This window comes from Cupressus sempervirens, chromosome 2, assembly GCF_028749045.1.
Source record: "Cupressus sempervirens isolate cs-2001-9-10 chromosome 2, ASM2874904v1, whole genome shotgun sequence".
Classification (NCBI taxonomy): Eukaryota; Viridiplantae; Streptophyta; class Pinopsida; order Cupressales; family Cupressaceae; genus Cupressus; species Cupressus sempervirens.
In genome coordinates, this window is record NC_143119.1 from 24,916,268 (window position 1) to 24,929,742 (window position 13,475).

The 13,475-nt window shown below is 33.5% G+C and overlaps 1 protein-coding gene across 1 annotated transcript in view; it reads left to right on the forward strand.

The window, feature by feature from the left end:
• The first annotated feature begins 276 nt into the window (after positions 1-276).
• LOC149570896 (RAN GTPase-activating protein 2-like) overlaps positions 277-13,475 on the forward strand; it is a 53,231-nt gene continuing 40,032 nt past the window's right edge. Inside the window, exon 1 of the mRNA XM_089815659.1 lies at positions 277-460. Within this exon, the coding sequence (XP_089671785.1) occupies positions 277-460 (184 nt within the window). The remainder of the gene's footprint in view (positions 461-13,475) is intronic.

Below are 13,475 nucleotides of genomic sequence, written 5' to 3' on the forward strand. Positions count from 1 at the left end.
AATTACTACCCTCAAGGTAATGACTTGGCTAAGTCATCCAATAAAAATTTGATCAGAATCATCAAGAGGACTATTGAAGATAACCAAAGGTGTTGGCACTAGAAATTGAAGATTGCCTTGTGGGCTAATAGAATAACACACAAGAGAGCCATAGGAAATTCTCCTTTCATGTTAGTACATGGTAGGGAAGCTAGGCTTCCTATCTCATTCTAGATTCCTACTCTTGAGCTAGCTCATCATTTGGAACTAAATGAAAATGATTTCATATCTATAAGAATGGAAGATTTGATAGAGCTAGAGCAGAAAAGAGGTCAAGCAATACAGACCTTAGAAATACTTCAGCAACAGATGAAGAGGAGCTTTGATAAGAAGGCTAAGGTCATAAATTTCAAGGAAGGTGATATTGTACTGAAGTGGGATTTTGATGCATTATGGAGGGGTCTCTATGCAATCATCAGTTGTAAGCAAGCCAATGCTTTCTAGTTGAGCATGCCTAATGGTGAAATCTTAGCTATTCTAATCAATGGTATATATCTCAAGTCTTGTTTCTAATGGAAATATATGTTCATGTATATAGTTAGAGGTAGTTTGCTTTATGTTCTTTCCTATTTTCTAAGAAGTGCATGGGCACATGTTTTTTTTTGTAGTAGAGAGTTTTGGTTCCAAGTTTTTGCAAGTTGTAGAGAAAGAAAGGTATGTTTTATAGCCTAGAATATGGTAGAAGTGATAGATTTGATGAGTTTTTTGGTTTTAGAGACTCCATAGCCTAATGGATCTTTTGATGGCCACTGGTCATATGCCAAGTAGACTTGCATCCCCTCCGAGTCATCAGAAATGTTAGCCAACATGCCCTCACACCAAAAAATCAAATTCAAATAATAATATGCTTAACAGTCACCTAAGGTTTTTATTTAGCATTTGATATATTTCATATTATGCCTTAGAATATTTTAATTCACGACCATACGTTTCACACAATCATGGTTGGTTAAGCACTAACCAGGATCAAGATGGATAGGGTGCGATTGCTTTGTTTTCACCTAATTGCATAGTTATGGTAATGCACTATGGTTTAAGTTGCAACAATGTGGAAAGAGAAAATCTTCAATGCTTCAAAGATATATTTTGCATCATTAAATCTTTTAGATCTACAGCCAGCACACAATCATAGCATGTTAAAAAGTGGTTAAGGTTTGAGTTGCGATCTAGCAATTTCCTTTATTTGTCTTGGTTGCAAGGGTTAGAAAGGAACCTTGAGTTGATGTGGTGACATTGTAGATGTGTTAATATCTCCATCTTTGCAAGGTCATGATAGTTAATGAAGAAGGTTAAGAGGAGGTTGCAAAGAAGCAATAACCAATAGTCACAGTTTTTCTGGTAGGAACTATTAATTAAGAAAGGTGGTGATGAGATTGTGATCATGGGTGTTCAAACACATTGTATAAGTTGAATTATTAATAGATTGGTAGAATGGTAGTAAATGTTTGGTCCACATGGCAAGGCTTGATGGCTAACTCTAGTTGACCAAATAGCATGGCTAAATCTAGAAAAATTAATGATGGTAGAGGCAACTCCTTGATGATGAATCCAATGTTTTTGTTCTCCTACAACTACTTTCATCATTCCCTAGGTCTAATAAATGTAAAGAGATGCTCTGCCACCACCTATTGATCTATCCATTTAGTCAAAAGTTAATGACTATCATTACTAACCTTTCAGAAATTTGTTTGGTGAAGTGATTTTCTCATGTATGGATTAGCATTGTGATTAGATCTATTTGGTTTTGAAATGATTATTCTCTATAGATTTGATTTTAGTGGTTGAATTTTGTCCTATGATGAAAGTTATCTAAGTTATTCGTGTGCTATAAAAGAAAATGTTATACTCTTTCTTAGGGTCGGATCTTCTCTATTTCTCTAGTATTACTTTGGCATGCTACTATAGATTCCCTCTTTGCCTCTGAGTTATATGACATCCTTTCTTATCTCTTCCAGTTATCGATGTACTATGCAAGCTTTGTCTGCCTCTCTTTGATGTACTATGAATATCTATAATTTTCATTTCTATATCTCTTTTGGCCCATGAATGATAAGTGAAATATTTTTTCCTAGTGTTTTTCATGTGGTTGTTTGATTTGATGTGGTCAATAGATTAAAACAAGTCTAAATCTATATATCTTTGGACTATCATGATAATGGTACTATGCATTTATGGGTAGAGATTGATTTGAACACCCTATTTTGGTGCATCGCCTCTTTAGAATAGATTAGGTAGTTACTTTCATGTATTCTTTCTCCCTTTTCTCTTCAAGAATAGTTTAAGTGTATTCTAATAGTATAGGATGCTGGCCTTCTCCAAAGATTCAACCTCATATTTTAGGTCCCACAACTTGGAGATTGTTTCCATGTTTCACAAGGTTGTCCTTACATAAAAAGTTTGGACAAGGGTGCAAGATTGTCTAACAATAGGTTGGAAGGATTTAACTTAGATAAATAAGGACCAAGGATAGATTTAGTAGATACAAAAGGATAATGAATAGGGGTATCAACATCTTTAGAGTGAGCAACATGACCAAGGTCATCAATAAACTCATGATTAGCTTTAATAGGAGCAACACCTTCTTTGATCGGAACACTTGAAGATGTAGCCTAATTTTGGAGTGGATATGGAGAAGTATAACAAGAGGGGACACTTTGATCTCAACATATTTCTTTAGATAGCATAGACATAGAACTTTTCTCATGGTTTTCAATAAGCTCAATGGAAGTAGTGAAAGTGGTGTCTTAATCATACTTAGGAGGTGGATAAGATATAGGATATAGAAGAGTGACATCTTGAAGGAGATGAAAGGGTGCTTGATCTTGATCTTACTTGACATTTATAGCTTTGTATTTTTGAGAGTCCTCTTGATAAGGGAGAATGAAGAGGGAATGGAGTAGTTTTCAAAGTAGTCATAGTAGTACATGAAGATTGAGTGTCTTTAGTCTTAGTAGAATGGAAAAGATTTGCAGCCAAGTGAAGATTAGCTTGAGCTTCTTTTAGAGATATCCCTTAGGGATATCCATAGTTAGTGTCAAAAGAATTGAGCTCTTTGTTTGGTGGAGGCATTTTGGGAAGCTTTGACACTTTAGGAGGTTCATGAGTTTTAGAAGAAGTGAAGTTTTCAAGGAAACCATCACTTGACATAGGTTCATTAACATGATCATGCTACACTAAACTTAAGGAATCTAACTACACCAGCCATCTTGACCTACATATCTTTGATGCTTAGGTTAGATTCCCACATTTCTATTCAATGTAGATCATATTCATATCCTCATAATTTATCCTAGCGATTATTGTATGATCTTTTGATGTCCCCAATAAGGGTTGATGATAAAACTAGGACCTTCTTATGTAGCCTTGCAATTGTACCTTTTCATACTAGCTTACATTCTAGGGTTCATTCTAGCTTAGCTTTGTATTTTGCATGTTGAGAGAGCTATCTTCTTTATATTTCATGGATGTGTTAGCTAACTATGTTCATCATTCTCTTACCTCTTTTCAATCTTATCTTATCTCTTCTTTTCTATTTTTCACTTCTTTTCTATCTTGCCATCTCATATATTCTTTTGATCTATCTTTTCTAATCACAACATCATGGATCCATTTTTAGGATCAAAATCCAAACTCAGGTTCATCTTGCCAGTCAAAATTTCTTCTTTCTTCTATGCAGTTGGCTAACTTATTTAGGCTTAATCTTTGAATCTTGTTGCGGCAGTCATCATTTCTTCATTTCTTCATCATTTCTACTCTCTTCCACTCTTTTCTTTCATTTCTATTTCATCTCATTTCATATTTCTTCTTTCTTTGACTAATTCTTATTCTTTATCTTTCTTGGGAAAACTGAGTCAAACTATGGCATATCGTCATTTCTCGGTGCTCACTCTTTGGTCTTAATCTCTTATCTATCATCATGAACTTTTATTTAATTAAATCTAGCTTCTTTTTGCATCTCCTCTATATCATTTTGATTTCAATCCCGAATATTCTATCATTGCTGCAAATTGCTTTCTTCTATAACTATCTATTTTCTCTTTATCTATCTTATTTCTTTTCGTGAAAGATAAAATCTCATCTTAGGTATTGATATTGGCTCTTCTCTCTCCAAATATTTAGTATTGTTGCTAATCGAATGTGCATCAGGTTGGTTGTCTCTCTATGCTTCATTCTTCAAAGTTAGATCTCTCTATCATCTTAGCTTCTTCATTCTTTGACATAATGTGTTCCCAGACCATTCACACATTAGTTAAAGAGGGGCAAATGGAATCACCCAAAAATGTTCATCTAGACTATGAGTTATATTTCTAGTATTTTGCATAGTTTCTCTAATGCTTATCCTTGATCAAATCTCCAAAAATCTCTTTATTTGATTGTATCCTATAGTTTGACTACTTTATCCTAAGTTCATATTTAAGTAAAAGAACATGTCCCCCCTTTTAATTAAATAAAATTTCTCACTCATCTCTTTTTCTAAGTTGTGCACACAAAAAAATTTCCCTTATTTTAAAAAAAAGAAGACATTTTTGTCCCACATGGGGGACAAAATTCAACTCTTCATCATGATTGGTTGAAATGCTTGTGTGATGGCTCACTCCCACTTCCAAACTCTACCCTTGATAATGTGCAACTTTCCTCATGATCTCTATAATCCATTTCTCTTTAACACTTAAGCTCTCTTCTCACTTCACAACTCCACTCTTTTACTAATGTTATGTTGTAGGATTGAAGATCTCATAGTTATGGAGATCCTCTTCTTCTATCTTCTATTCTTCATTCTTCATAGTTCTCATTCATTGTAGTTTCTCTCCATTCTTATAGATTAAATAATATAATCTAAATAGGGGTTGTAATACTTATTTTCTAGCTTAACTTGCATTCTACTTTCTCTCATTTAGCTTTGCATTACATTCATTCTATATTCTTGGATACTATTAGAATTATTTAGAATAACTAAGAGGGGGGTTGAATTAGTTATCCAAGGTCTAGATGTATAAATAAAACTTTTCACAACTTAGTGAACCCATAAAATATTTATCATCATCCATGCATCACTTAAAAACTTGTAGGCTACTGTCAAATCAATTTTTAGAAATATAAATATGAAACATAACAGATTCAACAACACACTTGACACAATGATTTATGTGGAAACCCAATTTGGGAAAAACCACCAATAACATGCTACTCTTTTTCACTCTTCTAAAGCAAGGTCATATGAAAGGCCAAACCTATTAAATGTTACAATACACATTGTTAAATGTGACTCTATTAAAGGATATCAATCACCCTATTAGGAGTGAGCCTTGCTAGAGGACTTTAGACCATTCACCTGGAATGTCACCTAGTTAAAGGATTTACAAATGACTATTAGGTCAACCTAAATCCAAATGATTTACCCTATACTAATAAACTTATTAGAGACTAATAGTCTGGCTTGATCTGATAACAACTTACAACTCCATTTGAAGATTATAGATCTCTATTTCAATCCTCCATTTTGCTTGTCTTTCACACATTTCAGCTTTGATACCGTATTCATCCTTCAAGTATTCATACCCTTAAGCCTTCTTTCTTAACATGCCAATGTAGGGTATTCACTTAGGACACTTGGTGAAGCAATACCATTAACTCCTTGTCTTCCTTACAATCTTGTACATGACAACCCTTGCTTTTGACTAGCCATTCCTATAAATAGATAATTAAGATCTTTTGTCATTCATTCTTCATTTTACAATTTAGGGTTAGGATAGATTAGGTAGGATTCAATGAATCTACCCCTTATTCCATATTGCTTCTAGAAACTTATCCTTCAATCCTCTTTGAATTCACCTCAAAATGGGTTACTATGAATTATGTGCCACTAGCTCATCAATCTTATCTTCCACCTAGTTCACACAATCTAAGAAAAAAAACTTGTCAGCTTAGATCCATCAAATTCAAGATCTTCCTATTAATGTTGGCACTTGGCATTAACTTGCTTCTGATACTCGAAACATACTACATTGCTTAGCATCCTCTGTAAAATCACTCAGCATGAACTAAAGTTTACTGGTGCGCGGCAACAACTAAACTTTACTCAACAACAAATTTTTTTCTCAACATACACTAAAATGAACATTTACTTGGCTCCAACTAATTTTTTGCTAGGCTTGCACTATCTTTTCTCAGTAACTGCTATCCATTTGGTCAAGCTTGGTAGATAAACCCTATTTAACTTGTTCTTCTAAACTTTCTTAGTGTAACCAACCTTAGAAACCTTAATTAGATTATCAATGCACTATGATATCACTGTCTTTTTTTATTCGTGTACTCCTTTGTATATCATAACTCAACCTTTCCTCTAGGTGCTATTGTTACATCTTTTAATCAAATCCTCTTCATCAATCAAATAGGTAATAGTACTTAAATCATATAAGCAGTTTTCTTACCATCAAAACTAGGTTTGAAATCAATGACAAAACAATGATTCAAATACATTTATCATACTTGTATCAATCTAATTTCAATAATCTCCCTCTTTGACACTGATGAAAAAACCAAACTGATCAACCAAACTGACTATGTTTAAATAGTAAGACTAACAAAATATCAAAAAGAAAATAATTCCCTGTATTGAAATCTCTCCCTGTATCAGTAACTTTCATCTTCTTCTAAATAGGTTACAAAATTTTTTTGTTTCATCCGTATAACTCACTCTAAATTACTTCTTATATCTCCCTTCTACAATTATCTCCCTCTTACTAGGTAGATGTTATCAATAGATACACTTCCTTTCTATTTCTTAGTAGTCAACATTTCTACCTCATATTGTGTGTTAGGATTTCTCCCTCTTTGTTCATATTTCTCCCTTCATGATTATTTTAATCTCTTATTTCTCCCTCTTTGACAACAATGAAAAATACTTGTCATCTTAATATGTAGATATGAAATTCTTTAGTTTCTCTTAAATCACCTTCCTTGTGATTGATTTGTAATTTCAGCACTTTGATTACTTTTAGTAGCTCCTAAAGTAAGATCCATTACATCAATTTGTAGAATATGAAAATCAACTTGTTTGATGTAGGGCACTCCTTTTGTTACTTAGACAACCTTTGATAGGGGTGTTACCCCTGGTTTACCTCTTAGATACCCATGAGCATCCTTAGGTAATGCTTTTGTAAAGATATCAGCAATTCTCTCTTTTCTGTTAACATATTCCATCTTCACCTCTTTATATTGAACTAATTTTCTCAAGAAATGATACTTGATTGCAATGTTCTTAGTCTTTGTGTGCATCACATGATTCTTTGATATATTTATAGTACTTGCATTATCATAATAAAGTATCACTAGTTCAGTGATCTCTTCCTTCGTACCTTTGAGCAATTATTTGATCCGTACAATGTTTGTGCAATTTATAGCAATAATAACATATTTAGCTTCAATAATAGATTGTGAAGTGTAATTTTGTTTATTGCTAGTCCATGTAACCAGCCTCTTGCCTAAGAAAAATGCTCCTCCACTAGTGCTTTTTCTATCATCAATGTTTCCAGCTCAATCAACATTAGTATAGGCTCTTAATTCAAATTTCTCATTTTTCTTATAGTATAGACCATATTCCTTTGCTCCTTTCAGATATATCATTATGCTCTTTATAGCCATCAAATGATTCTCCCTAGGATTGGCAAATAATATTGCAACTATCCCTACAAATAATGCAATATTAGGTCTGCCATGTACTACATATTGTAATTTGTCAATTGTAGACCTGTATAATGTTTGATTCACCTCAGTTGAATCATCATTCTTCGACAATTTATGTCTTATCACCATAGGTGCACCTACTAGTTTGGAATCCTCCAATCCAAAAAAATTTAATATCTCTTTGACATACATTGACTGAGTAATGTATATACCATATTTCATCTTATGTACTTGCAAACCCACAAAGAATTTGATCTCTCCAAACATATACATCTCAAATTCTTGCTTCATTTCATTTTCAAAAGCCTTACATAAAGCATCTTGACCTCCAAATATGATATGATCAACAAAAATTTTAGATAACAAAATACCTTTGACTTTCTCTGTCTTCATGTATAGATTTTTGTTATCATTAGTTCTTTCAAATCCAATCTTTACAAGATAATTATGAAGTCTCTCATACCATGCCCTTGGTGCTTGTTTCAAACCATATAGAGCTTTGTGGAGTCTATATACCATGTTCTTATTGTTAACACCAAAAAATCCTTCTATCTATTCTATGTAAATGTCTTCCTCTAATATGTCATTCAGAAATGTAGATTTAACATCCATTAGATGAACTTTGAAACTTTTGTATGTAGTATAAGAAAGTAGAGTTCTCACTCCTTCTAATCTAGCAATAAGAGCAAATGTTTCTCCATAATCAATTCCTTCTTCTTGTGCATATCCTTTCTAGACTAATCTTGCCTTGTTCCTGATGACTTCAATATTTTCATCTAGCTTGTTTCTATACACCCACTTGGTGCCAATCACATTTTTGTCTTCTGGTCTAGGAACTAGAGTCCATGTCTTATTTTTCTCAATTTCTTCATTCTCTTTTTTCATGGCTTTACTCTAGTCCACATATTTTGAGGCATATTTTATTGATTTGGGTTCTTTCTTGCTTAGAACACATGTTTCATTTATTAATTTTTTCATTTTCATTGGTCTAGAATCTTTATCTCCAAAAATTTGTGTAGTAGGATGATGTCTCTTGACATATTTAGACAATTTCGGTTCAGCTCTAGTTTCTTCATTGTGTCTCTCAACTTTAGTCACTATGTACATCTCTATTAGGTAATTTAGAATCTCTCTCATGTACACTAATCTTAGAATTAGAAAGTTCCTCAACTTCATTCTGTAACTTAGCATCTAAATGTAGCTCGGTTTCTTAATGCAACTCGACATTCATAGTGTGTGACTCGACAATCAGTGAAACTTGTTGTTGGTGTATAGGATGATTTACAACATCTTCTTTAGCAAGAATACCTTCATAAAAGTATACAAATGATTTGTATTCTTCTAGTTCCTTTATAGGTTCAACCTCATATATTCTGTGTATTCATCAAATTTCACATTTGTACTTTCTACAACTTTTTTAGTGTTGGTATTTAAACACTTATAAGCTTTACTTCTTGTGGAATAACCTAGGAATATACCTTCTTCACTTTTTGCATCTAGTTTACCATTCTTGAAATCTTTGAGAATAAAGCATTTTCTTCCAAATACCTTAAAATATTTTACATTGGGTGTTTGTCCATACCATAGTTTAAAAGGTGTTGAATGAGTACCTTTCTTGACTTGTACACAATTCAAGGTATAAATAGTTGTACTTACAGCTTCTCTCCAATATTTCAAAGAAACATTTTTCTACATCATGAATTTCCTAGCACACTCTATTATATACTTCTTCCTCCTTTCAAAAATTCCATTTTTTGGAGGGGTTCTAGGAGTAGATGTCTATATTTTGATGTCTTTGTCATAATAGAACATCTCAAAATCATTTGATATAAACTCTCCTCTTCTACCTAATCTCAAACATTTTATACTTTTACCTACTTCCTTCTCAACTCTTGCTAAGTACCACTTAGACATTTGGAAAGCATCAAATTTCAGCTTCAAAAACATAACTGCCATCATTCTAGAATAATCATCAACAAGTAGCATAATGTACTTATCTCCTTTGTAGCTTTGCACGTTAATTGGTCCACATAATTCAAAATGAACAATCTCTATTATTTCTTTAGAGGTATGAGTTTTACTCTTAAAACTTGACTTTGTCATTTTTCCTAACTGACATTGTTTGCACATTATATTATTAGGCTTTTTCAACATAGGAAAACCCCTAACTTTTCTCATGTTACTAATACTAACTAACTTATCAAAATCAACATGACATAATCTTTTGTGCCATAGCCACACATCATCAAATTTTACAATTAGACAAGTAGCATCCTCTATATCAAGGTAGAATAGATTACTCCTAATTTAATCACCCTTTCCAATTATTTTCCATCAGAATCATATATCTTAGCAATCTTATTTTAAAACTCAACCTTAAATCTTGAATTATTCAATTGTGATAGACTTACCGAATTTTAGTAGAGTCCTTCAACATAGTATGCATTGTCACATTAAATATTTTCTATGAGTTTGATAGAACCTTTTTCTTTTATGAAGCATGGTGCATAAATACCAAATCTTATACTTTTTCCATCATAAAAATTTAGGGTAATGAACTTACTTTTATCTCTAGTCATGTGATGTAAACATCCACTATCAATGATCCATCTATCATTCCTATTCACACAAGACACAAGTACATTTTCCTCATCTTCATTAGATTTTTCCTTCATTGCAACATACACCAATTCATCATCATGTTCATCAGATCATCTCTTGTTTCCTCTTCAGCAATGTAGCATGACTTCTTTCCTTTTTCTTTTTAATCCTTGTTTTCCTCATTTCTTATACTTTTATACTTGTCACCACCTCTGTAGTTCTTATTCTTTGGACATTTAGCAGCAATATCACTGACTTCATTGCAATTGAAACAAATGATAGGTAATTTACCTTTAAACTTGCCTTCACCTCTGTGAAATCTCCTTACTAGTAGTTCTTCAAGTTGATCTACATCCTTCTCACCTATATCACTATCACTGGACACATATTTTGTCTTTGTATTCTTCTTCTTCTTGTCGAGTTCCTTCAATGACAACATAGCTTTGAAAGCAGATTCAACATTTTTAGGTCTATAATTATCAAATTGGTTTATGGGCACCTTGAAACATAGGGTCCTCACAATTTTCAATTTAGTTGTGATATGCTCATTCAGATATTTTTTAATTAGAATAATGGTCTAAGAACCTAGGTGTGCATTTTGGCAACATGGGCTAGGGGATAGGAAGTCATTAAATGGTCTTGGAATCAAAGTGTTTTTTGTCCTAAAGTCATAAGTGACCTTATAATTTAAGGGATTCCTTGTCATTAGAGTCCTAGAATAGGTCTCTAGCCTAGGGAAAGGCCTCTAGCATTGAAAATAAAAGAGATAGCCAATTTGGCAAGAAAAGATGTCAACACAAAAATTGCAAAAAGTTGCTATGCAAGAAAAAGTTGCAATTTTGCAAAATTGATTATTACCTTGTAGGAACCCTTCCAAAAATGGTGGAGGCTGATAAAAGTCCTAGATGTGAGGGGAAAATACCTAAGAATCCATATATAAGCTTCTAAAACCCTAAAGTTTCTAGAAGTTGGAAGTCAGTATAGAGACTATATGTTGTGGCATGATTTTTAAATGTAAAAAGATAAAATACAGAGCTAAGAAGGTTTTTGAGCATTAATTTGATTGTTATACCATTTTTCATTGTAGATAGACCTATTTATGACATTTTTTCTTTAGTAGGTTAGGTTCTTTTGTGTTTCCTTTCAGTGTTCTATAAATCTTTTTGTTCCAACCAATTTGTTGTCTAGAACTAGGTAGTTGGCATTGTAGGAGATGTAACTCACTATCACACTATATAAATAGTACAACCTCTTGGGGATAGTGATTTTACTCTATGTACTTCCTATTTTAAAAATGAAGGGCCCTCAAAAGCCATGGAAGAATTTTTAAGCTCTTGCCCTAGGCAAGCCAAAGCATGCTCGGTTAGGGAACATTGAAGTAATAGAGCTTGGAATTTGCAGGGTTATGAAGAACATCAGTAGATCAGATATGGAATGTTAAGTGGAGTAATTTAAGGTCCCTTGGGGAGAAGGAAAAGGTGCTATCAATATTTTAAGACACCTAATCAATCAAAACAACAGACTGGCCTTGTAAAGGCCTAAAAACCCTTGAAACCCTCAAATTTTGTAGAGGTGTTGTATGACTGTTTTAAAGCCCAAAACCTAGAAAATTAGTTAGTACTCATCAAATTAATGGGGGTATATAAAGTAATTTTGAAATCCTTAGTGGAATAAAATTGAATAAATAACTTATTTCTAGGAACAAGAGGGCTAATTAGGGCTCTTCCTTGTAGCCCTTTTTTTAAGGGAAAGTGTGACATCACTAAGAAAGTTAAATGCATAAGGTTTATTTATGGCATGGAAGAGATGTGTTGAAAGGTCTTTCACCATCTCCATAACTCTACAACTAGTGTGCAAGAATTGACCTAGAAAAACCTAATTCAGTTAGAAACCTAGAGTGTTCTCCACCTAGGATGAGAACCTAGCAAATGGAAAGAAGTGAAGTTTTTTCAAGATAGGAGAGTGGGGCTTAGGATTAGGGGATCTTTGCATAGGATGGATCCTATAGATCCATTTGGTGATATTCTAAGACACCTTAGGTCTCAGAGGTAGACTAGAAGAAAGAACTAGTACTTAGTTCATCCCCATCTCCCTATTCAGTGGTATCATAGCCTTATAAAAGGTGTGGGAGAAGCAAGTGTAAAACAAGGTTAATGTTGTGACCTACTGAATCCAATGGTTCTAGCAAGATGGTGACCAATATTTATTTTTCCAATAAGGTAGAAGAACAAGAAGAAGACAATAAGTCTCTGAGATAAAGATTGGCACAACTTGAACAGTTGTTAAGTGATGTCCAAGACACAACAGATAAAGTCAAGGAAAAGATGAAGTAGAAAGAAGAGTGGGAAGCCAAAGAGAAAGAAATTGAGTTGGAGGAATAAGCCCCAATACCAGACCCTGTTATACCAGAGGAGCCTTTCTTAAAGGCACTAGAAGCAATAAATAGAAAAGCCTTGGAAGGCATCCCTTTATTTAGTCACAAGATGGATCTAGACCTCATCATGGAAAGGATTGAAGGAATGAAGAACCATTTTAAATGTTATGGTGTCTCGTATGCTCAAAAATTCAAGGTGGAAAAGTCAATTTTAAGAGGTACTATTCTAACCTAGTGGAAATTTTTTCAAACAGAGAAGGGAAAAGAACTTGTTGGAAAGGAATGGTGACTAAAATCAGGAAAGCTTATATTCCTAATGACTATGAAATATAGCTACATAGGAGAAGGAAGATTCTTAGGAAAAAAGAGATGGATGTACACTCTTACACTGAAGAGTTCCAAAATTTATTATTAAGGTCCAAGGTGGTGGAAGATGAAAGCATCATAATTGCAAGGTATTGAATGAACTCAAGTGGTCCATCTAAGAAGACATGAGTCTTGTCACCCCTAAAATAGTCCATAAATGCTACCAAATGGCTCTACAGGTGGAAGAGAAAGGAAAGAGGAAGCAAGATTGTACCTCAAAAAATAGAGGAAGACATAGAGATAGAAGAGGACATATGGGAAGCTATGAAGGCAGAAGCAATGATAGTAGGTCCCAAGGTGAGTCCAAGCTGGCTCAACAAAGTGGAGAAACTAGTCAAAGAGGTGGTTCATGTAGAGGTAGAGGTAGAGGTAGATCACCAGGAGGAATGTGCACCATCTTACTTCACTA